The sequence below is a fragment of the Mchenga conophoros genome, linkage group LG8, assembly GCF_057382185.1.
Source record: "Mchenga conophoros isolate Kocher_MC1m ecotype Shallow Benthic linkage group LG8, M_conophoros_male_GT1.1, whole genome shotgun sequence".
Lineage (NCBI taxonomy): Eukaryota > Metazoa > Chordata > Actinopteri > Cichliformes > Cichlidae > Mchenga > Mchenga conophoros.
Window position 1 is genome coordinate 21,241,882 of NC_140533.1, and position 26,068 is coordinate 21,267,949.

General features: G+C 39.1%; 1 protein-coding gene across 7 annotated transcripts in view; it reads left to right on the forward strand.

Annotated features, from left to right (window-relative positions):
• The window catches only part of ptprea (protein tyrosine phosphatase receptor type Ea), a 59,638-nt gene that overhangs the window by 26,173 nt on the left and 7,397 nt on the right, over nucleotides 1-26,068 (forward strand). For 4 of the 7 annotated variants that reach the window (XM_085284895.1, XM_085284898.1, XM_085284897.1 and 1 more), the window contains 11 exons: nucleotides 587-841; nucleotides 16,215-16,292; nucleotides 16,902-16,992; nucleotides 17,471-17,544; nucleotides 19,643-19,687; nucleotides 20,908-21,044; nucleotides 21,918-22,008; nucleotides 23,307-23,383; nucleotides 23,525-23,561; nucleotides 23,668-23,765; nucleotides 25,356-25,475. In XM_085284895.1, the coding sequence (XP_085141021.1) occupies nucleotides 16,220-16,292; nucleotides 16,902-16,992; nucleotides 17,471-17,544; nucleotides 19,643-19,687; nucleotides 20,908-21,044; nucleotides 21,918-22,008; nucleotides 23,307-23,383; nucleotides 23,525-23,561; nucleotides 23,668-23,765; nucleotides 25,356-25,475 (843 nt within the window). In that variant the 5' untranslated portion in view covers nucleotides 587-841; nucleotides 16,215-16,219. Of the gene's footprint in view, nucleotides 1-586; nucleotides 842-16,214; nucleotides 16,293-16,901; nucleotides 16,993-17,176; nucleotides 17,307-17,470; nucleotides 17,545-19,642; nucleotides 19,688-20,907; nucleotides 21,045-21,917; nucleotides 22,009-23,306; nucleotides 23,384-23,524; nucleotides 23,562-23,667; nucleotides 23,766-25,355; nucleotides 25,476-26,068 lie in introns of those variants that run through there. The other 3 variants (XM_085284900.1, XM_085284901.1, XM_085284902.1) reach the window with 3 other exon arrangements.

Genomic DNA, 26,068 nt, shown 5'->3' on the forward strand with positions numbered 1-26,068 from the left:
AAATTGTTAAAAATGTGTTGGCAGACATACAGGAGGTGGATTTATGTAAACCTATGCTCCATTTCTGGCACATATAGAAAAGATGTGGAGCCTTTTTTTTTAAATTTGCAAATAAGGTGAGCTGGGATACCAAGTGTTTTGAAAGAGTAATTTGTATTATAGATGGCTTGCAAAATGGGACTTCCCAAAAATAAACTAATGAAAGTTTTTCCCAGTGTGTGTGGATTCAGTGCATAGCCATCCATTACCACTGTCTTGGACTTTGTGCCATCTCCACCATTCTTCTTTTTTTTTTTTTTTTATGAAGACAGTGTTCATGCTTTCTTCTCAATTTACATCAAAGCTAAATAGCATCATTATGGATGAAAGGCAAGGTGTTACTGTCTATATACAGTACCATATACTCATTACTTTGAGGAGGCTATCCTCTGAAATTTGTGCTCTCCTGCTTGCCACATACCATTTCTGCTTAAGACTGGAACTACATCACCCCTTCCTCATCCTCTAGCTTCTCGTCCTCATGTTTCTCTTTGTTGTCAGTTGTTTAATGTATTCTGTGTCCTTCTCCCTCTCTCCTAAAATAAAGGTGGTGAGAATCCCTTTAAGGCTTACAGTGCTGCTCCTCAAACATTTTGGCTGACTCCTGCTTGATAAACTCCTGGAAGTGAAAAGCTGAGACCCACAAGTGATCCAGGGATTCACGTCACTCCAACATGCCTTCTTCTGTCTAACTACTCCCTGGAGATAACTACAACAATGTGACCACTCGAATTGATCAGAACCATGTGACCTGCTATTATGGATACGAGGAAAGGCTTACACTGAATTAAAACTCATCCAGGTAATTCAGCACATTGTGACCTTTGCAATCTGACCATTTGTACTGTATAGCAGCTGCTGACTTATGTTTAAAAAAAATCTTTTCACTGTTGAGATTAGTGTTTCACATCTTTTGCTTGGTACAGGGCTTTTCATTTTCTTTGTATATTAATAGACCTTTTACTGCATTGCATCTTGGCCATTCCGTGACTTCCTCAATCTGGATATTCATGGCTCCAGCTTTTGTCTGCGTCAGCTAGTAAACAGTGCAAACAGGAAGTGGCACCATGGTGCATTGCTGTTAAAGCCTGGTCAGCTTAGTGCAAATTAAAAGGGTATGAATATAAAGAGTATAAAATGCTTTCGTTTGTATTTTCAGTATGAATTTGCCAGGTTTTTTTTTTTCTGCCTGAAAATGGACTTTAGGGAGTAGACTAAGCACATAAGTGCAATCGTTTCACCTAAAGTTAAAAGCAATGAGTGAACGTCAGGAGGGGCTGGAGCCTGTTCCAGCTGTTATGTGGTGAGAGGCAGGGTATAGCCTCGACAGATGACCAGTGTATCACAGAGCTCACAGAGAGAGATGCAGAGAGCCAATCACACCTACAGCCAATTTAGAATCACCAATTAACCTAACAAGCATGTCTTTGGGGAAAAAAGAATCTCTTAGCAAGAAAAGCCCTGCATGCAACCAGGAGTCTGGAACGAATCAAAGTCACTTTTTTGTAATAATAATAAGAGAAACCTGATTAGCACTTTGTTCTGGTTAGATTTGATTGTCTTGCCCTTTAAAAAGTATTATGAACCTCATATTTTTTGCTTGCAGAATCATGTTGTGACATTAAAGTCGGCAGTGCTAACACTGAAGACTCACTGCTTAAGGCATGAGAGGAGAACTAATGAAGACAGGCATGGAAGTGAATCCAGACAAAAAGGAATGGGTCTTGTCCACCTTTGATACAGATGACAATTAAGTCCTGCGGCTCACAGTTGATATTGTATTGTGCACAAAGCTTGAAAGCTGAGGGGTGGTGAGATGCATAAAACAGGGTAAAGAAAACAGACCAAACAACAGAGCCTTTAACGAGGCAAAAAAACCACAGAGGACGAGTGGGAAAACTCTTTTACGAAGTCAAAAAGCTAAGCTTTTTTTTTTTTTACAATGTTCAAGTTTTATTATAGTAGAATAGATTTATGTTTGTAGGTGCACTGACTAACTACAGAAGCTTGCAAACACATCCAAGATTAGTATTCCAGCAGCTAACCACATATGGAAGAGCAACATCTAATGTTCTTCATATTAGATAGCTAACCAGTAGCATTTTTTAAAATATATTTTTAGGGCTTTATTTGCTTTTACCACTTATGTGTTATGACCACAACGGGGCCTTCTGCATTACCTTTATATATGAGTCACCTGCTCAACCCAGTGAGCTAAACCATATGTAATAGAGACAGCACATGTTAATGGTCACGAGTATAAAAATATAAGATATAAAGATGCTAAAAGTTTTTAGCAAACCTGGTGCACGTGAACCAAAGTTTTTAGCAAACCTGGTGCACGTGAACCAATCGATAGGCCAGGGATTCGAATCAGACTGACTGGTAACCGGCTGGTTAACCACACATGTGTTTCATTACTTGCCCATCTAGTTCATGTGTGTACAACATGCACACAGCAGTGCAGACAAATAGTCATGCACTCATAACCACAAATTAAATTAATATAGAACTTATTTACTGTAAAACAAAGACACAATGCACACAAAGGTAAACCATGGGGGGAACCACCACGAAAGTGTAAAAACAAACCTTTTAGACACTTAAATCAAAGGTCACCGCTTTAAATCTTTGCTCAGTATGAGTGAAGCAGTTACAAGAAACTTTTGGTGATAAGTAAAAAAAAAAAAAGAAAAAGGATCAATATCCTGTTATCTGGTGAGGTAAAATATGTCAGGTAAAGTTAACTGTTTGTACCTCTTTGCAGTAGCAGAGCTCTTTATTTTCAGTTGTTTAAGTGAGAGGAGATCCTGTAACTTACTGCAGATTTTACAGCTGCAAAAGCGCCACAAAATCCATGCTTTTGACTTTTCTTTTATTTGGCACTCTGCTTTGTTTTTGTGCAGTTGAAATATCGTAGTGAGTAATGGTGATTCAAATAAGGAAAAGGAGAACAATACAGTCAAGGGCAGAAAGGAAGACAAGCCTGAGATGGGAGGAAGGAGAGAGAGAGAGAGAATCGAGAGACTATCTACATGCGTTTTTGTGGTACAATGCGTGGTTAAATCATCATTGTGCTTCCAGCTGCAAATGCATGTGCACGTATCTTATCCATCGAGTTTGCAAAGAGTGTGTGTCTCTCTTGCTCCCGTTTCCTCTCTGGAGCAGAGCAGTACAGGAAGGCCGGCTGGTTGGCTGGCTGCACAGGAAAGGAAACAGTCTCTATCAAACAGCAGATGGAGGACAGCATGTGCTTACACTGCAGAAACACACACATAAGCACCGACATGCACACACATGTAGCCCTACATACACAACGAATTATGTGCGAAAACAGTAGCTTTTATTAGTAGTATGACCCAGATTGTACGTGTCAGGTGCTGGGAATCTGAACCTTCCAGAGTTGATTTGAAGGAGGAAAATTGCATTTTATAGGAACTTTTGAACTGCTTCCATAACGGCAAGGACGTTTTTTTTCTTCTTGGAAGGTTGTAATGCCCTTTCAACTTGTATCAAAGCATTTTCCCCCCCTAGCTACACATTGCTACAGTCTCTTATAGCTTTTCAGCTTTCAAATGTCTTTTCACGATTGAAAAACAGGCCATGGTCATAGAATAATTGTGCATAGACTTTTGTTTTCACCTGGTTCAGAGCATTGTTTTTGTTCAAAGTTGAAAAAAGGCAGATATGGAAATTATTCCCAAACAGTGTGTAAACTTCTATCAGTAATGCTCCACAGCTGTCCGACCCATTTCATGGGTGTAGGCATTAGCAAAGCCGAGATCTCACCTATTTGTTACGTTTGTGACCTGCTGATCAAAAGTGTTTGTCTGTTGCCAAGATTTAGTGATACCCAGTATGTCATGGCCACCTCTATGGTTTCTGATGCACTGTCATACCTCTGTCAAGAGTTATTAGCAACAGGATAGCTACCATACTGGCCTGGTCTCAACAAGCTTTTGTCAGCAATACGGAGACTGGATGTTGCACTTCCTTTTTCCAAACGGGAGCGAACTCTCCAAGAGGCTTTCGACTTAGGCTCGTGTGTGTGTGTATGTGTGTTTGCTCACTTGTGCAACAAGCCTGCTTAGGAGCAAGGACAATGAGGCTCACTATGGTGCCCAAGGCCTCAGTGAATGACTCATATTTCTATAGGATTCAGGCCAAACAAAAAGGTTACACAATCTTAATCAACAAAGTGGTGCTCATAATATGCTCAGCAGAGGCAGTGATCCCGTGAAAGAGGATTGTGAAAATTTGTTAGGTTCAAGTTTGGGTAACATAATTAGTACGCTTCCTCTTTTACTTTCTCTTAAAAGGAAGAGTGTTGCCTTCTTCTTTTTAAGAAGAAGAAAGCAGTCAGTGCACATTCTGACTTTCTAAATTCAGGATTATGCCACAAAAGACTGGTGTGTTTTGTTTTTCTATATGTTTGTCACCAGGTTCAAGTGACTGTTATTCCTGAAGATGAATAACATCTCTCATTGAGGAGCAATTTTGCTATGGCAACTGGAACTGTGCAAGAGTAAAATTTAGCTCTTCCTGCAGACAGTCAAGAGACATGATAGAAACCGAAAGACAGTCATGGTGTCTCTTATTGAAAGGATTGTTCTAAAGAGAAGGATTTTAAGGTCTGCGTAAATCTCTGCAGAGCAGCAGAGGCAGGCTCCTCATCCTCTCAGCGTGAGCCTTTCACTTATCCCTTCTGGTCCCTCATCTCTCTTCCTCGCTCAGAATCAAGTGGCTTTTTGTTCTCCCGCAGCAGTGCTTATCACTTGTTTCTCCACTGCTGCCCTCACTCCCTCCTCCCCGTCCTTCTTGTGGTAATGAAAGGATATTTTGGGGGATAGATCTTGTCTGCCCTGTGAAGATCCCAAAGGAGTGTGGTTATCTTTCTGTCTGTGTCTGAAAAAATGGGGTTCTGTGCAAGAACACCCCCTTCTCTGGAGGGCATTCTTCCTCTGAGAGCTAGGTCTGTTTTTAATCCAAGTCTTTGTGTCCGTGCGGATGTTAAATAACTCCCATACCAGAAGAAAAGCTTTGTGGACTCATCATTACAGGCACTAACACTGCACTTTATTTGAGTTCATCTGAATGAAGTGGGTTTGCTCTTTCCCACAGGATTTTTCAATTGCCTGTTATTTCTACGCTTGGATAACATGACATAGGGATGAGGCATACATTGTCAGGGGAAGGAGTCTGTTTGGCCGAATTACTCTTTAAAACCTGATTCCCAGATGGCATCTGACTCAGCTGTTGTTTTTCCACATGTAACTACAGCTTCACCTGTCTAATCACTTTTATTGACCATAAAACCTCCCAAAACAAATTTACAGTCAGTTAAGGAGGTTAACTTTCCATAATGTGACCGGTAGTCATCATTTTCTTTATAGCTTTTGCTGAGATGTTTGCTGAATAAAGGCAACTGCTGAGGCTTAGACTCAGAAAGGCTGAAGTTTATCAATTGATTTCTTTCTATTAAATGCATCAGAACAGCTAGACCCATAAAAGAGAATCTAACTGAATTATTATTGTGTGGACGTGCAGAAGCTTTGTATGACAGCAATAGCTTTCCACTGCTAAACAGTATCTCAGTATAAGACAATTTCTATTAAAAGCAAACATAATATAGCATGAGCTCTAAATATGTCGTCATGTAGAGCCTCTGAATGGAGTCTGGAGCTGCTTTCTCCCCGCTTAATCACCTCTTGACTCTCATGATGGATGCAGATTGATAAATACCATAATTATCTTGGAAGTCATGTATTTTCAAGTAATGTAGGCCGAGCATACACTCAAATACAAAGAACCCAACAAATGGTTGCCTCATATACAGTAATTTAGGTCCTTATTTGACCACTATATGTTACACTTTGTGCTTTTAATGGCCCTACAGGTTAACAAAAAGATTGCTATATGTCATATTACTGACTAGCTGCTACCTATCTTCTTGTCTCTCTTTCCTTCTGCATGTCTTTTGCCTGTTCATAGCAGAGAGGGGATAATCACCAAGTTGCTGTGCAATGAGAAGTGTCACAAGCCCGTTTTGTCACTTGCAGCCCAGCTGCCATGCATTACTCAGACTATAGGTGGCTCTGATTCGAGGCCATAATTGCCCTGCCTCCGAATAATTGAAAGAGGGGAGGAGGTACATCCCAGAGGTGTCAGGATGGGAGAAAGATGGATGCTGCGGTGTTCAACTCTGTCAGGTTGGAAGATATAAGGGGCTGGGAGGACATGATGAGAGTCTCACAGGGCGCCTTTTTCACCTGCTCAGACAAACGCATAGACACACATGTTGTTGATGATCGACCACTAGCAAAATTATTTCTGACGCGGTGGTTCGCAAACGGGCACCGGCACATGTGTTTCCCATGTATCCTTATTGTAGCTCCATGTGTTTGTATTCCATGGCAGGCAGTGTCGCCTTGCCTGCCAATTGTTAACAGATTTGGTGTAGAAACTTATGCATGGAGAGTATCTGTGCAGGCGTGCAAATCTGTGGATCTGAAATGATTAAAAACCCACTGGCTCTTTGGAAAATATTAACTGTGACTGTGTGCATGTGTGTGACACGTACGGCTGTGTGAACACGCAGACTAAATGAGACTCAAAAAGTGTACGCTCAGATGTGGCGTATGCTGCAGACACCAGACTGGAGTAAATATTTACTACCAATTATGCTCTTGGTTTCAAGGCCTCACCAGAGTGTGACGGCAGCTTCTAAATGCTATAAACACTGGAGACATCAAGTCCTATGCTAAATTTGAGCTACTCTGATATGTTATGACCAGAATGTTTTTAAGAGGATTATCAATAATCGCTTCTGATCTCACTCTGTGTTATTTTTAACTAATATGTAGCAGATAAAAGCTCTTATTTTTAGGTAGGGCACTCTAATGGCATTGCTTTAGGGTCAGGCATAGAAACGGCCACGTCTCAGTCAGCAGGATATTTTGGCCTCAACCTGGCAACCAGCTATAACTCTCTTCCCCTGGCAATGGGTAACAGGGTTTTCTCTTTGCTATTTTGCTAAGTACACAATGCCTTATGCATTTATACATAACAGGATAAACAAGTGCAAGCTTTTTCACACAGCTTGGATCTCTGTAGGAGATGATACATTTGTTCACATAGAGGTAGAAGGCTGACACTGCGGAGTGGAGCCAGCGGGTCCCCAAGGTCATTACCGCTACCACGGCATCTGAGCGCCTTGGGAAAGGAGGCACAAACTGATTAATGACAATGCTAGGAACACAAGAGGGGAGAAACCCACTCTGCAAAGAGAGCAGTGCTGCAGAGCTAGAGTTGTTACTGTAAAATGGTGCTATAGATAGTGTGAGATACCGCAGAGTGTGTCAAAGTACTGAACTGCATCTTATAATCTCTTAAACTTGATGGACGCTTAATGCATTCAGTGCTGAATGGTTTGTAATTATAGCCAGTGTCTCAAACGTGCATTCTTTCTAATGGTCAGCCAGGGGTTGCAAAGAGAAGGCACATTGGACTGAAGTCTGATAAAATTACCTCAGGAAACACCTCCTTGATGTATTTATGGTCACAATTCATAGTTAGGATTAACATTTAATACAAAATTGTGTTGATTTTGTAAATTATGGTCACATTTACAGTAAAGAAGGTTATGTTTAAGGGTGAGCCTACCATGTGATTGACAGTTGTTCCTGTATGAGCCTGCAGTATGCCTTGCTTTTTCAGTTTGAGTCACCTGTTTCTTGTGACATGTGTTCACAAATACAAGATGACGCCAGTCAGCTGAAGCTTAAAAGAGGACTTGGGCAATGTCATGATGGCTACACTCATCTTTTATATACAGTGATAGTGAGCAACCAAGCTGGACTTATCTTATCTTGATACCTTTAGCACACTGTGCTAATATAAACCAGAAATCATTCCATGTCCTTGATTGACTAGAGACTCTTTGAAGTGCATTTTGTTACTCTGCAATGCTTGTTACTCCTAAACTAATAACATTAATATAAATGGCTTTATCTTTACTTGTCTCTGGTTGCTCTGAACCTAGTTGGTGTAATTTAGACCAGTGATTCCAAAAGTGTGACTCAGGGCCCCCTTGTGGGCCACAGTAACAATAGAAATTCAGTTTGAAATTGATCAAGTATGTATAGTTACATATTCAAGGTAATTTATTCATTTATATAAAAAGTAAATTAAAGCTGGTAATCTTGCAAGGAACTCTATCTCGGATGGAGTGAAGATGTAAGATTGGGTGGGTCCCTTGTGGATTTTCTGGATTTTAGATGTGCTGCAACACTTGCAACTTTAGACTGTCATACTTTAAGGACCAGTAGTGTGGTGAATGGCTTTACCATTTTCCCTTTTTCATGCTGTTATACTTCAGTTTTGACACATGTTCAACTTTTAATTGACTTAGAATCTGTAGCTGATCAAGGAATCAGATAAACGTATGGTTTATCATAAGTTCCGTATAGAACAGAACTTAAATTTACACCCAGTAAATGAAACTTTTTCCCCCAGTTTTCTAATTTTCATTAGCCTTCATTAGACCTCTACTGACTGATACCTGACCTCATTAAAATGCTATTAATTTGCATTTTAGCACACATGAAAGGTGATTCTAGTTAGAATCAGAATATTTTCATTTACTACTAAATGATCCTGCCCTCTTCTACCACATAAACATCATTTTAGCAATTTTCAACCATTGTTATGTGGTTGCCAGGCAATGTGGCGGCATACTAATATATCAGATATCATAATATTCAAGTTTTGTGGGTGTAAATGAGATTTTATTGCCATGAAATGAAAATGCGATATGATAAATGACAATGCAGTGTTTTTATAACATGACACAGTAGTAGGTGGTTGCTAGGCAACATGATGTTATAATATCTGCTATGGATAAGAACCTTCAAGTGCCTAAGATGTACCTTTGTGCCAGATTTGGTTGCTTAACTCCTGATCATGTTGGAGTCTTGAGAAAACTGACAGAGATTTTGTGTATTTTAGTAAGACTTGCAGGCAAATATGTAAATCAGTGTCTAGACTTTAACGTTAAATAAATATGAAACAGAAATAAAAGTGCCCATAACCAGGGGTCATGAATTGTGTCTGGGCATGTTAAATGTTAAAACTCTCTCTTACACTTTTTAGTAAAAGGCACTTTTCTTTATGAAACAAAAGGCTGGATTGACATCAGCTTTTCAGTTTTTCATTTAGTGCCTCTGTGCAGGATTTTCTTTTCTTTAAAAAAAAAATGAAGCGTACATGTGCAACATCCAACAGGTGCCACGCTGGTGGCAGCATTGCTGATCAGGTTGCCATGGAAACACAATTTGAACAACACCTTTATACATATTGGAACAAACTGGTGGTATAATAACTGAAATCTTATACCGGATTCTAATGGGTCAAAAATGGAGAAGACCGGGCTCCTGCAGTTTCATTTTAAACATTTGCATGGAGTAAATCGTGAAGCAGTCAGAGTTTAAAACCTTGTATGTTGTCTTGAAATCAAAGAGAAGCAGAAGTTTTAAAAAAAACATTGAAAACCTTGTGTAACTAGGTTACATTGCGCGAGAAACCTCTGCACATCTGTGTGCACAGATGGACACTCCAGCACCATTTCCTCTGTCAATGCTGTGAATGTAGTGCACTGTCCTTTAAATAGCTAACCCAGCTCAGGTTTATACACTGCAGCTCCCCAGTGACTGAGACCACAGAGACAGCGAGACGTGTCACAGGCCGACTTACTCAAATAGAAAGTGTCAACTTGTTGACCGTGTTTTCTGGTCAAAACTGGTTGATTTAACACTTGCATTCTGCACATTTAGGGGCTTTATGACGTTCTATAAGTTAGGTACCCAAACACCATAACATTTTATTGCATTTCGCCAAAAGCTGGGTTGTCACTACAGAATAAACATTTTAGGAAATGATTAAAATTGATAGAGCAGCTGAACTATTCTAGGTTTCAGTCCACAAACACCGCGAAACATAATCATACAACTTGCAATATCACCGTTTATTTTCACACCTATTCCTTTTTTCTGCACCTTTCTGCCCCGATGGCAAAATATTACAGTAAAAACTTTACACAGACACAGAACTAACCACAGCATGTCACACAGGACAGGTCTTGCAGCTTTCTGGATGAATAGTGTTTGTTGAGTTCTGTTGTGGTACTACCGCAAAAGAGCAGCCGAAAAAAGAAAATGCACAAAGTCACCTGATCACTTTTATTCTTGTAACAACCACAATTTAAGTGTGTTGGCACTGCCCCCTGCTAACCGCGTCTGTATTAATGATGTTTTTTTACCACAATAACACATGCACAGAGCAAAAACCCAAAGCGCATTATTCTGCAGATATGCATATAATTTACTTATTTTATTATCATCCAGCACAGAGCTCTACTGATTTCTAAATTCCAGAATTTATTATAAGAAAGTATCACCTACTTATATTTATGGTCGTATTTATTGTGTAAATGAGTACATTCAGTATAAATATTTTGATATTTTGTGACACAGGTTAATATTCTAGTAGGAAGTTTGAGAAGATTTCTTTTAAGTGTGAAGTCACAGATAGCAGAGTGTTGGCTTTAAGTGGGTATTGTACACTGATGCAGACACGTACAAAAGCAGCTGTGGACACCAGGGACAAGGCGACATTCCTGTAACAATACCTGAAGGGCTTTCTTACTTTGCATTGTAAAATAAAATCTCAGTGTACAAGTGCACTTGGTCAGAAGAAAACACCATCGGGCTGTCAAATGTCCACATGGATGTTGAAAATTGTGTTAGTTGGACTCAACTGGTGGATGTAGATTTTTAAATTTTTTATCTACATGCTTACTTACATTTAGTCCGAGCTGCACTATGTCTAATAACTGTATTCAAGCTTGAAGACGTTTCATGTATTTTGTGTCAAAAATCTGGTAAAATTGCTGGATACAAAGTTTGATCTACTGTGTGGTGTTTGGTTATCAAATCTCTTGAAGTACAGGCTGGCTCGACACTAGCACCTGCACGACTGTGGTGTGCACAGTGTCTCTCCCGTTGTCTTTAGCTAAGCTAACCTTTGTGATAGAAGGTTAAATTAACTGACAGACATGAGATTGGTATTGATTGTTTAATTTTCTCCCAAAATGTAGTCTTAAATAGGGCATTTCTGAGTTATAAATAAGTTGATAATGTTTAAGTTTAGCAGGACTGTGCAGGAAGCAATGAAAAGAAGGCCTGAGATAACTTTTTTCCCCTTTTTAATAATCTGCCCTGCAGATTTTGGCTATAAAAAAAACTTGTGGCCTAAAGGGTAAACAGTCTGGCATTATTTTGCTCGAAGGACACAGTGTACCTCCCGCCTCTTCAGCCTGTCACATCACCCCTACACCCACAACCCATTCTCTGAATTCCCAAGCTGATGTATCTGAATGGACAGAGAGACTCTGTGCCCAGAGAAGCCACGTTCAGTAGAACTGACAGTCCCGAGAACACCGTTTCTGTCAAATGCAAGGACAGCCAATTTCTCTGTCTTATCTTCTAATTGTAACAAGCTTGTCTTTCTGACAGTTAAGATCCTAGGGCTAATTAGTGAGACAATGGAAGACCAGGGGTATCATTATGTCACTTCTGTGGTGTTTTTTTTTTAACCTAGACTGAAAGAATGGCAGAACATGGAGCACACCACAAGGAAAACACAATTCCACAGAGAGCAATAGCTCATCCTCCAAAACACAACTGTGTCAGGGAAAAACATTTATCAGACTACTGATTTGGGAATAGATTCACCATGACTCAGAATTCCCACATCGCCTTTTTACAAAGCCTCCCTGGTGACATGAATAGGGAAAATAATGCCGTGTCGCCACAAGATGTTTTTGCTTCACGCGATATTATCTCTACAGAGCTCTCCAGCTGTGGTCTGTAAACAACAGAATCTGTATCTTGTAGCCACGCATTATTAAGATGTGAACACAATCCAGCTATCACGTTCCCACGCCTTGTTAGCTCATAGCCAGGAGTCATTGATCTTGTTGCCTCACAACAATATTTTTTACCACTCATGTAACCAGGGGGCCTCCTTTTCATTTTTAGAGTTAGAATGAAGATCTTTATATTTGTGTGATTTGTCTTACTGATATCTGGGCATGTGTGCGTATGTTATGAAGTACGCTGGTTTTCAGAGGAAGCAGGGTATAATCAGTCAAATCAGTTGTGACTCACACAGTGCACACCACGTGCCAAAGGTCTCTGCTAACAGTTTCCATAGTGGTGACTTTTAGGTGAATCAGTTTTATGGTATTATGATAAAATGATTTCTTATATGGCAACGAACATATACAGGAAACAGTCAGGTCAAGTAAATCTATTTATAAGCACATTTAACTACACAGGTTGACCAAAGTGCTGTAGGCGAGGTTATTCAGACATATTGTGTCATAGCAATGGTTGTCATTTCCTCCTGAGATCCCAAGGCATTCTAAGACCAAATTAGATATGTAATCCCTCTAAAGAGTTTCCTGAAAAATCTCTAAAGAAATGTTGCTAGAAAGCCTTCAAAGCAGATGCCTGAACCAACTCAGCTGTGAAGTAATTCCTTCCTAACAGGATTTTTACGAGAAATGTCAAATTTGGGTCTTTTGTATTTAAGTTTGCCTAAAATCAAGTTGGTAAATTTATAGTTCTGTTAACACAAAATCTTGTTTAGCGTTTCCCTGCTCAGTTGTGGTAGAGAAAACGCAAAAAAGACATTTTTCCCTAAAGGACTTTGCTGTCTCAGATTGGCCTTAAATGCACTTAATTCCTGAAACAAGGATTGTGCCCACTAATATGTAGGCATGCTAAGGAAATAAGGTTCGGTTTTGACAGTGACCGTAAACTTCTTAATAGATTTTAAAAAAAAAAACAGCAACAAAAAAAACAAATTATTAGAAAAATCAAGAAAGTAGTGCGAGCTTAAAAATTTGATGTGATACTGATTTTTCCTGCTGTAACTTCTCTGTAAATTACATGTTCCATGTTCTCTTTAACTTACTCTCATATAGTGTGCCTCATATTAAACAATTTCCTGTAGTTGCACAAAACCACAGAAAGATACATGAGTTAGAGCCAGAAATCAGCCTTTGCATTCTGTCAAAGAATATGAGCAATAATAATAATAATAATAATAATAATAATAATAATAATAATAATGGATACTTTATTGATCCCCATGGGGAAATTACTTGTTTTTCTCTGCATTTGACCCATTCACTCAGTGAAGCAGTGGGCAGCCCACTAAGCAGGCGCCCGGGGAGCAGTGTGTAGGGACGGTACCTTGCTCAGGGGTACCTCAGGGTAGCCGTTAAGTGGATTCGAACCTGTCAGTGTCCACTAGCCCAGTCCACTATATGTAGCATTCATTTTTTTAAAAAGATGTGTGTGGTAAAGCAGCGCAGATAGGATAAATGGAATATACTAGAGTAAGCATAAAATGTGATTTATTTTTATAATATTATTATACATAGATATATATACATAATATATAGTAAGCATTTCTTTTTCCAGTATTCCAGCACATACACAGATGGTGCTTAACTAATATTGCATTGATTTATATTAGAAATCTCATCCTCTACTTTTATCACATCCCATCTACACAAGTTGTTCCTTTTCTATAGCTGATGCCTTCCATTCTGTAGCCCAGGATAAGCAAATATGCCACAGAGGTAACTCTATGCTTCGGTAACCTGGGTGCCATGCATGCCACTGAAATGAGTAGCTGTCTAGCTGGCCAAGACAATCCCCTTCCCCAAAGCTAGTTGGACATGTCTCCTATAATAAAATAAAGATGCCCCCCCTCCCCGAAGCTTCCATCTCCCATGACCTATTTTCTTTATGGCTAACGGTTGGTGGCTAGCTGCTGAGTGGTAAATGCACAAAGGACAATACACAGATGAGAGCACACAAAATGTGATTATAACTGTTTGACTAGGATCTGACCCTAACTAAAGGACAGCTGTTTTTTGCTGAGTTAGCTATCCAGAGTAATAGTCGGTAGTGTTATTAATAGTATAATAGTGTGAGAAATGTCCTCACAAAAAGAGAGGAAAGGAAGTTGGTGATCTCCTCAAAGATGCTAATGAGGTCAGACAGGAGACCACTGCACCGACAAGACGGGAAAAGCTGGAAAGCAGAAGCTGAACAGCATGTAGTCCCAAAGGAGTAGTTGAGTCACACAGGGGGTTGGAGGCAAAAACACGACAGGGTGACATCTCTGGAGATGATACGGGAGCCATGAACTGGGAGAAGCTTAGAAGAAGCAGCAACACTTAACCACAAGACACAGCCATAGGCCTGGCTGTGAGCACTCCGCTGGGTGTCCCTGCTGAGCCATCGTATACACAAACAGACAGAAGCAGGATACATAAAATTCAGTGCAGCCTGTGTAGAGGAAAGTCCCAAATGGTGCTGCAAATCTATTTCCACATCACAGATACACCAAGCCTTACCCCAAGGATTCACACACTGTACAAACTCAACTCAATAACCTCCCCCCTCATCCGAGCCTGTGACATTTGCAGAGAAGACCTTAAAGAGGGGGATAAGAGCAAAGACAGAGCTGGAGAAACGGGGGTGGGGAGGGGCTCCTCCTCTTCCTCTTTTCTCATTAGAATTCTCTCATCAGTCTTCCCCACAGAGCAGGGGCTTGACATGTCAGGGTTTATTAATTGCTCCAGGAAATATTATTGACCTGGACCTTCTGCGCCTTCTCTCCCCACTGCGGTCGGTGTCTCTGCTCTGCTGCCTCCGCATTCCTTTGGTGTCCTGCCTGGACCCATTACAGGACACTGCGGCACAGCGTGGAGGCTTCAACACAGTGTCTTCATTGACTATGCACTTGGCCTGGGTTTTCTTTTCACTGCAGCTGCAAAGCTCCACCTCACACACACATACGCTCTCTCTCCCAGGCACACCTGCAGCCTTGGGGAGAGAAAGCGCACACTTCATTATGGTGTGATAGAAGCTCTGTGTTGGTGCCCTTTGCTGAAATTCCAACTTTTGGAATGCTTTGGTGAAAAAAAAAATCTTTTTAAAGGTGCAAACATCTCAAGGCTTATTGGTTTTTAAATCCCACCAGTAGTTTTTTTTTCTTTTTTCTTTCCTTTTTTTAAAAAGAGGTGCTTAAATCAGTCCGATGTGAATCCAGTCTGACTGCTCAAACATTAGAATCAATTAAATTATCTGGTTCCATCTACGAACGGCAAAAAGATAATTCAGTTGCGACTCTTGGATGTCACTGTACAAGGACAATCTGAAAATCTGTGTGTGTGTGCAAGTCTTGTATATTTGTGAATTTGAACAAACATTTGCGTTTGCGAGCAGTGAAGGTGACAAAAGGAAGAGTATCTAATGTTTTTTGTGAAACCTCTTGGTGTGCGTCGCTTGATTTCATGCCTCGTGATCGTACTCTCAACTTGGATAGGACATTCATTTATAGCTCAACGTCATATGACATCTAGTGCTTTTGCTGGCACACATGGGGTGTGACTGTGGGAGGTTTCTTTAACTTTAAAGCCCTATTCTTGGTATATCCTGGAATTGAATTGCATTGGAAACTGCCGAAGGAAAACAGTTGTTAAGACTACTAACTTCTTTCCTAATCTGAAAATACATTGATGAGTCGAAATGGTTGTAATAATTGTGCTGCCATAACCTTAACCATCATGTGAAACCCCTTTCATATGAAATTACTTTAAATGAAAGCTTTAAAGGATGTGTTTTTCCTTGGCCTGTGTATTACCTTTGGATGCTTTATTGCTGGATTTATTAAGGAACTATGTTTTTTTTTGTTTTTTTTACCAGATTTAAAAAAAACAAAACAAAGAACAATAAAAAAAACAAAAAACTGGTCTATTGTGCCACCATGTGGACATGTTTGGCATTACACTGGGGTTTTTATGACAGCACTAATGAATGACCAGGATATGAGTGTGTTGTTCCATTGTGTCCCAGCGAACTTTGCACCGATGAGCACATTCCTGAAAGCAACGGTCATGAATAAAGAAATGAAACCATGGCTTTTGTTTCCTCTGAATAGTGATATTATCCAACTCCCACATCCACATGAATCTTGAGTTTGCAGGCATGTCTGGCACTAAATTTAATATCCGTCTTCATTTTGTTTTTCTGCAGTCACAATGGTTCTACTTTTGTTTGTCACGACAACAACAGCAAACAATTCCACAACAGTGAACAACAACAGTAATGACGGTAAGAGCACAAACAAGGTCACTTCTACCTTAATGTGTGAGACTGCACAGCACTCAACAATCTGTGACAGCGACCAGATCCCATCCCCACACACTGCACTCGGTGCTTTTCCATAAGATATAATTATAATACATCTTCTGCAATGCAGGCATCAGCTTGATAACAGCCTTTTTTTCTTACACAGCCTTGTTATTACCAGATCACAGTGAACTTCAGGAACCCTGGACAGTAATTTAAGGCTTATTGTACATCTTTATAAACACAGATAATGGTCGGCTGTGTGGCTGTGACTCTTGGTTGAGTCGCCACTCTAAGAGTCTGTTGTTTTCTGATCGACACTCCAGGAGGATGAAATATGCTGATGCTTATCTCTATAGACAAAATACTGCTTAGGCCAGTTATTAAATCAGCTCTGTGGCCACAAGAGTTTACTGGAGGTGCTTTGCTTCATCAAGTATTTATGTGATGAGTTCATGTGATGCACACATGAATGCTGCAGAGCATTTGCGCACACAGGCACATATATTATCAGTCTTGCCCCCTCTTCCTGTTTCTTTGTTGGTGGTGTTACATGACCCCTGGCTGTGACTTTCCTTCTCCTTTAAACAGAAACCACAGGTAACCAATACATCATCTCCACTGTGCTGGTTGTGTCCCTGCTGGTGCTCATCATCGCACTGCTAGCCTGGTACTTCCTCAGGTAAAAACTCCCACCCAGCTGGGATTCAGTTACTTCACCTTATCCCTCTCCCTGCTCTTCACTCACTGGCTATTAGCCAGGCTCAGGGGCAGAGCTCCGGTGACAAACACTTCCTCCTTTAGTCATTAAGGCGGAGCCCCGTCAGGAAGTGCTGTAGGCTGACTCCCTCTCATGCTTCGAACAGAAAAGACTGTGACAGTAGAAGTAGGCAACTTAACAGAGTGAATAACAAATTCTGTACCGCATTCAGACTACAACTCTGTCTCTCTTTGACATCAGCTAATGAGAAAAAATAGCTTCTCAAGTTTCAGATGGTAGGTTGGATAGCTTTTTTTCCAAGGTTATCTTTTGGCAGATGTTATAATTTAACTACAATGAAGAACTTTGGTTAAACGAAAACAGCGTAGATGATTTTACCATGTCATCATCTTTTCTTGTGTTTTACATCGCGGTAACGTCTCTGTTCTTTTCCTTGCAGGTTAAAAAACCAGAGGAAAGCTGTAGTCACAACAGTTGACAAGAAGATACCAAATGGCATCCTGGAGGAACAAGGTAACACTGTGAGACACATTGTAGGTTGTAGAGTTAAAACGTGGTGCACAGAAACAGAAACTTAAAGTGAAAAACAGGCTAGAGATTAAGATATGCATCGATAGGGAGCTGCAAAGAGGTTTTATATTTGTAACTGTATATGCAGGTTGTCCCACCATTGCCTTGTGGTTGTTTTAAACTTCCTGTGGTTGATGTGAAAAACAAAACGCTCTATTATCTTTACCACTTTGTATAGCTTTTTGACAGCGTATGTAAGATTAGTTTGAAACATTATTGGTACAAAGGGTAGTTCTTCTCTCTGAGCAGTTTTTGACAACTTGTAGCGACATCATAATAGTTTCATGTAAAGTACCACATGACAGGAGCTATCAGCTCTTACAGGAAACTCGCTGAACTCACTGAACATGTTTCAATCTTCTTTTGGAAGTATATTTTTGTCTAACGCTACAGAGGAATGTAGAGAGCATGTTGTATTTATCCAAATGGGAAATAGTATATCACTGAGCTAAGGGGAAACAAAATACACAACACACCCCAAATTTGTTGTTATATCTTGTTGACATCTTGCTGCCGATCACAATAATTTTAAACATGAAACGGTGTCATATTACAAAAGTATTTTATATGAAACTGAAACTTTCACTCGATAGGGAAGTGTAGTACTTAATTGCTTTTTAATTCTAAATTCTACACGATTTGAAAGATTGATTAATTAAAGTAATATGTCTGTATAATGAAACTATAAAATATACACTGTATTGCTTTTTTTTATTTTTTTTTTATTTTATCGCTTATTGTTGTCTACATTCATTATACACTCACTGGTCACTTTATTAGGTATACTTTGCTAGTCTTTGGCTGGACTTCCTGTTGCTTTTAGAATGCTTTAATTCTTCATTGATTAGATTCAGCAAGGTGCCAGAAGCATTTTGATTTTGGCACCTTGCTGATGGCATCATACAGTTGTTGTTGACTTTTTGGCTGATGTGAATCTCCTGTTTCTTACATGCCAAACGTTTGCAACAGAATTGGGATCAGGTGACTGTGGAGGCCATTTAAGTACCGTGAATTCATTGTTATGTTCAAGAAACCAGTTATAGATGATTTGGGCTTTGTGACATTGCATGTTATCCTACTGGAAGCAGCCATTGGAAGATGGGTACAGTGTGGTCATAAAGGCATAAACATGGTCAGCAATAATATTCAGGCAGACTGTGGCTTTTAAACAGTGGTAATTGGTACTAAGGAGCCCAAACTGCACCAAGAAAATATCCCACACAGCTTTACCAACCTGAATTGTTGATATAAGGCAGTATGGATCCATGCTTGTTTTTTTGTGTTTGTTGTTCATGCTGTTTATGCCATCTTGACCCTACCATCCAAATATCATTGAAGTCCAGACTCATCATCCTCCATTGTCCAAATTTGGTAAGACTGTGTGAATTGTAGTAACAGTTTCCTGTTCTTAGCTGGCAGGAGTGACACTGTATATGATCTTTTGCTGCTGTAGTCTAGCTGCTTCAAGGTTCGACATTTTGTACGTTCAGACGTGATCTTCTGTGTACTTTGGTTGTAACAAGTGGTTCAGTTACTGTTGCCTTTCTATAAGCTTGAAATAATCAAGCCATTCTCCACTGACCTCTTAAATAAATGAGACATTTTACTCCAGAGAACTGCTGCTCAATGGATAATTTCTCCTATTTTGGACCATTATCTGTAAACCCTAGAGATGGTTGTGAGGGAAAAGACCAGCCCATCTGGCACTAGTAACCATGACACGTTCAAAATCTCAGAAATCACCTTTCTGATGCTCTTTCTGAATTTCAGAAGATTGTCTTAAGGATTTCTACATGCCTAAATGCACTGAGTTGCAGCCATGGGATTGGCTGATTAGATATTTGTTAATAAGCAGTTCAACAGGTGTACCTAACAAAGTGGCCTCTGAGTGTATATACATACAAGTTTTTTATTTGTACACAGTACATCTATGAGGATTACATTATCACAATGAATGAAATGCAATGCTTGATCACAGTGCTGTGTTGTCCTCTGTACATGTCTGTGTTACAAGTGATGTGATGTGTGTGTTATGTTTTAGAGCTTGGACACAGTACTGAGTCGTTATACACCATTATACCACCAGGTCAAGTATACAGGGTGGCAGTATCAGGAACCTTTTACTAACCCTCTCTCAGTACTTTTCCAGTCTGTATTTTGCAAATTGTGACGCTAACAGAATGCCTTGCCAGTGCGCTGGCAAACCTGTGGGATGGTGTAAATGGGTTCTCCCTGGGGTTCCTTTTGGGTTTTTTGGGTTTTAATGTCTGATGTGTGGTGATCATCCAGTACTTGCACTCTGTTTCCTGTTTAGCAAACACGCACCAGCATCACATATGGGTGAAAAGCAGTTTGGTCATGATTTTGTTTTTTGATTCATTGTAAAGCAGTTCAGTAAACTAATTCAGTGATTCCCAACCAGATATGCTTCAGTCCCAAGGTGCGCTATTGTAGACTGAACTAGTCTAGTCTTTTACTAAATAGCGTCAGACAGTCTTCAGAATATGTAATGCTATTTAATAGGCTAGAATAGTGTAAACAGCTAAAAGGAGTGGATAAATGGTCATAATACCACAAAGAAGTAGACAAATTGTTGAAATTACAGCTGAAAATAACGTTAGCGAGAGCTGAAATGCATGGCTAATAATTAAGCTGTCAACATAGTCAGCTAAAGGCAGCTAACAGATACACATTCAAGATGTCAGCTAAAAGGAGCTAGTATACCATTGAAATTATGGAAGTAACACTAGCAAATAAGTGCTTTAGCTATTTAAAGTGTTTAAGTAACTACAGCATGTGTCTAAAAGTAGCTAATAGACAGTCAAAATAGTTAGCCAATGAGATCTGATAAAATAAAGTATTAGCTATTAGTTAAACCAATGATTTGCCTAAAATTACTGATAAAATTAGAGTGGTAATCATACGGTGAACTGTAGAAAAAAACATATGAAACTAGTATATTGCATAATATTATATAGGTTGTGCAAAGTAACCCCCTAAAGTGAAATCAGTAATTGAGATATGATTCCCTTGCCACATGACAAAAAGGTTGGGAACCACTTTTCTAAATAAACCAAATCAAATGTTTTGCATTGAATTACATTCAACTACTCATTTAACATAGCTAAATATCACAGTGACACCAATTTGATTTATTAATAGCAGACAACTTTTAAATACTAAGCTGAATGATGCTAATGTAAATTTTATTTGAACACAACAAATAATTTAATGGCAAAATATTAAAACCAAACAAAGAAATCAGCTTAGGTTGGGTGATAAACCCACTGTCTCTTCTCCCCACAGAGCAACAGACGGTGGTTCTTCTGCCCAGATCCTCTTCTGCCTCCAAGACATACTTGCCCATCCCAGTTGACCACCTAGAGGAGGAATACAGGCTCCGCTCAGCTGATGATGGCAAGCTGTTCAGGGAGGAGTACAATGTAAGCCGCCCCACTTCTTTTTTTTTTTTTTTTTTCCTGGAAGTTAGATTAGCGGTAGTTAACGGTAATCACAAAGCAGTTTTGTGTGGTTTAAACAATCAGAGTGATGCTTACATCAGGCATGTGAGGCAGGGCTATTATGGTGCCTTCATGTGCATTTGTAGGTCTGTTGAAATATTGGTTCACTTTTTTCCTTTTTTAAACACACTGCAAGTGCCTCCCCACCTCTAATTCTATGCATGATTTACCAGTGAAATTTAGTTACTTACATTTTAAACCTTCACGCAGTGTTACTCAGTAACACTGTGTGAAATGATTTACAATGGTCAAACTTCGTCATATCTGTGTTGTGGCAACAAAACTATCACAAACTATCCAAAACTGGACTGAAAGGGTTTTCCCATAACTGTAATGTTCTCCATGTTCATATGTGAGCAAGAGTTCAAAACCATGACTTACATGTGTATTTTTGTTCAGGGAAAACTACGGGAGCTTTATTTATTGCACCTCCCATGACACATAACTGATCTGATACTGGTCTGATACATACACCCACACAGATGGAAAAAATACCCCTTCGTCTATATGTGTCTATGATTTAGAATTTGTGTCAAAATAAAGAGTATGATTCATGCTTTATGTTAACACATTGAAGTATGATTTCATTTAGATGGTTTATCAGTACAGACAGAGGAAGCTGAAGTTCTCAGCTTTTAATGGAGAACTGTTTATGGCAGGCAGCAGAGGAAGTGCCTACACTAAGGCTGAACAAAGCCTTGCATAGAGCAGAACACAATGCACTGGCCGTGAGCTGCTGACGAATCATTTTTCATTATGTGCGCGTATATTCAAAACTATCATTTTATTTTGCAGTCCTTGCCAGGGGGTAATCCCCAAGGGACATACGAAGAAGCAAACAAGGAAGAAAATAAGGAGAAGAACAGATACCCCAACATCCTTCCCTGTGAGTATACTTTCTGTTCAGTTTTCTGAGTCACACCTACAAGCTTCCTGTCCCATGTGTCACATGCCTCAAACACTCTTGTTTCCCTTGCTACAGTAGATTCTTCAGAAGAGTTTGTGTGTGCAGTTGCAATGAAGTGGTTTCATCACAAATCTTTTTTACTTGCGGTTTCTGCTGTATTTTCACAATGCATCACGGTTTAGGTTTTTTTAAACTGTTCTTCACCTTAAATAAATGGTTTGAATTCCATGGAAACATGTTCATTTGCTTTCAAGGCAAGAGCTACCACTTATTTTAATACAAACCTTCTAGTCACCCTATCACAAAGACTTGAAATATATACTTCCTATACTTTTACGGAGCCATGTTTCTATTTTTGGACTCTTCAGAATAATCCTCATCCTCATCTTGGCCTTGGTGTAGCTCCACCCCCCACCCAGCTGTATTATGATTGGCTGCACCTTGCAAACTGAAAGTTTGAACAGCAGGTTGGAGGGGCTGCTGTGCTGACACAGTCAGAGCTATGACCACGTTAAAGACAGATTAGTGATTGTTGGAAGCCAGATTTGTGAAATACAGGTTTTATAGAATTTATAATGAGACTAGGTTTGCCCAAGAGCCACAGATGAATAGTATAAAATATAAATAATTGCTTAATTTCAAGGGGAAGTGGTAAACAAATTTGTAAGAACAAAGGTGGTTACATTCTACGGTTCTTATGTCATAGCGTTTCATATAGTCCTTGCTGTGTTAGCTCTGCAGATCAGTAATCACAGTACGTCTCTGTGCTATCAACAAGCAGCTGCGTTGTCTCTGCAGAGCCAAAACATCCAATTCCATCAAAAACACTCAGGTCACTGTACTTCAACAGACTCCACTGAGAGAAAACTGTTTCAGGCCTTCTTAAATGGAGACCAAATACCAAAATGATGACATTGGGAATCACTTGAACATACACTGAGTGCAGCATTTTCAGCTTTCTCCGGGTTTAAGGGAATACGGGTCTGCTGTAAATATATACAAATAGTGTAAACAAATGACAGTAAACCAGAAGAGCCTTAAAAAAGTTACTGCTTGTTTAAAGGCTTAATGCCAAATTAGTCAGGCAGTCTGCTGATTGTGGCTTCAGACTGCACAGACATGCTTTAATCTTCTCATCCAGCCATCTCCAAGAAAGCAAAAGTATATTTCTCAATATATATATTTTATAATCATTTTTAATAATGTAGTAATGATACACATTGTAAACTGATTTAAAAGTTACATTTTTGCTAAATTTGTGGTACTTTTCATTGCAGATGATCATTCTAGAGTGGTGTTAACAGAGCTGGAGGGAAATCCCTGTTCAGACTATGTGAATGCCTCTTACATTGATGTGAGTCCTTTTTTGTGCCAAAATAGTGAATTTGAGCTTGAACTCTTGAGCATTTAAATACTTGTCTGATCTCTACCATTTCAGGTGAAAAACAGTGAAGATTATTAATCCTATATTTATTTTTGATTTTTTTAAAAATAGGGTTTCACGGAAAAGAACAAATTCATAGGCGCACAAGGTAAGCTATAGGGCATTTAGAAACATGACATAATTATCTCTCTATATATTTTTAGTTTTAAATTGTGGTTTAATTAAATTTTTTTTGGGGGGGGGGGATCTGTTAGGTCCAAAAGAAGACACCGTAGCAGATTTCTGGCGGATGATTTGGGAGCAGAAAGTATCAACCGTTGTTATGTTGACAAATCTGAAAGAAAGAAAAGAAGTAAGTGATTTTAAACGTTGTTCATAACGGGAGTGCTTCAGTTGTCATGTGGTCTCTACAGCTATAACTACAGTGTTTGCTTCTTCCACCAACTCTCGTCTCTAACAGCATTTTGGACAAGGGAAGTGAAAAGTAAAGTTTCCCTTAAGCACATTTAAATATAGATTTCATTGGTTGTGGTCAAAGGTGGTGTCAGATGATGTTATCTTGTCTGACGCCTGTTTCTCTGCTACATGTTAAGGGAAAAAGTATTTTCCCTGTTCCTGATTTCCTGATTTCTTTTTTACTTTCTTATTGTTGCACTTACATGTTTTGTATCAAAAAATTTCCATATTAAACAAAAATAACCGGATTAAATACAAAATGTAGTTTTGAATTTATTAAGGAAAAAAAAAGCTATCCAAACCTACCTGGCTCTATGTGAGAAATGGTTGACTGTTGATCTACTTAGAAAATGCTGCATTTTTATACAATATGTAACTGTACACAAACTTTACAAAACGTTTGCACTGGATAGTGTCTTTCTTATATCTTCCCTCATCTTGAACACTGACCTTAACTGAAGCAAGTGAGGCCTGCAGTTCTTTAAATGTTGCTCGGGATATTTTTATGACATCTTCGATGAGTCTGCGATGTGCACTCGGAGTACTTTTGGTAGGCCACCCACTTCTGGGAAGGTTCATGACTGTTACAAGTTTTCTCCACTTGTGAATAATGGTTCACTGGAGTCACAAAGCCTTAGAAATGGCTTTGTAACCTTTTCCAGACTGATATATGCTTCTTTAGATCGTAGCATGATGCTCTCAGCGTACCACATTTTATTAAACAGGTTCTATTTAAGGTATTTCTTGATTCAATTACTTTTTCACACGTGGTGAGGTACGTTTTTATAGCTTTTTTCCTTAATAAATGGAATGAGGTTTTAATCATTATTTTAACAACTTCATTTTGTATTTACTTGGATTATTGTTGTCTAACATTAAAGATTTTTTTGATCTGAAGTAGGGTAAATATGCAAAACACTAAAATCAGGAAGTGGGTAAATACTTTTTCACAGCACAGTACTTGAAGTGTTTTTACTGTGAGCAAAGGCGACTTTATTAACAAAGGATCGATAAAAATAGGGAAGTATTAAAAAGGGTGTTAATGTGTTCAAATCAGCTGTCATATAACGTGTGAGATAAAGTCGTCCAAGGTAGTATCATAATCAAGTAAAAATAGATATGGAGTGGTTTCACCGCTCTCATATACTAACTGCTTGCTTACAGACGGAAGTCATGCAAGTTACCCGTTTGTCTTAATAAAGGAAACTTTTTTAGATGTGTCACAGACAGTTGCTTTGATCATTTATTCATTACAGCACAGCGTCTCCGTGGTTATAGAAAGAGGGTCCTGGGTTTGAACCAGGTTTCTCTGGGAGATTTGGTTTTCTCCTACCATCAAAAACATGCTAATCGTGTTAATTTCCATCACTGCACCACTTACAAAGACACAGCTTTATATTTAAGATGGCAAAAGCCAGAGAATCAGTTTTGCTATGTAGATCAGTAAAAATGAATACTAGTATTAATGGATATCATCTCTCTGCAGGACAAATGTTACCAGTACTGGCCAGACCAGGGTTGTTGGACTTACGGAAATGTGAGGGTAGCGGTCGATGACTTCACAGTCCTGGTGGATTACACCATACGCAAGTTCTGTGTGCAATATGTAAGTTTTGACCATTGACTCTGTTATTATTGCACATAGTATGCATACATTATAAATTGTGGTTATTTTTTTTCTGATAGCAAATATATCCAGAACTATGGATAAAATCAATTGCCACCATGACGCTGGTTAGCGTTAACAGCTTCCTGTCTAGTCTTTAAACTCAATTCATAACACTCAATAGTAGCACTTGTCAGCAACACTTGGCTAGAATTAAACAAAGTTCCACCACTCATAATAAACCAGAATCCATCCATTATCACGGCAATATATTGTATTTATCACCACCCATCCAGATTTACCAATCCCATAAAACAACCAATCTTTTGCTAAGTGGTACTGGGAACTGAAATCTCACGAACAGTTTTCTTAACACTTTCACAAAAACCTTGCACTTTGTCATGCAACCACAGAACATAAATGAAATTCCCCTTTTGAGACTTACATCTCTAACAGATTGGAGTAGCAAATGAAACTGGAAAAGATTTGTACTTACTTTTTGTGATATTGTTTTGATATACTTAATAACTACTCTTAACCATTTAATGTCATGTTAATGTAGTTTTCCCAAGTATTCTTAGGGGTAACATGGT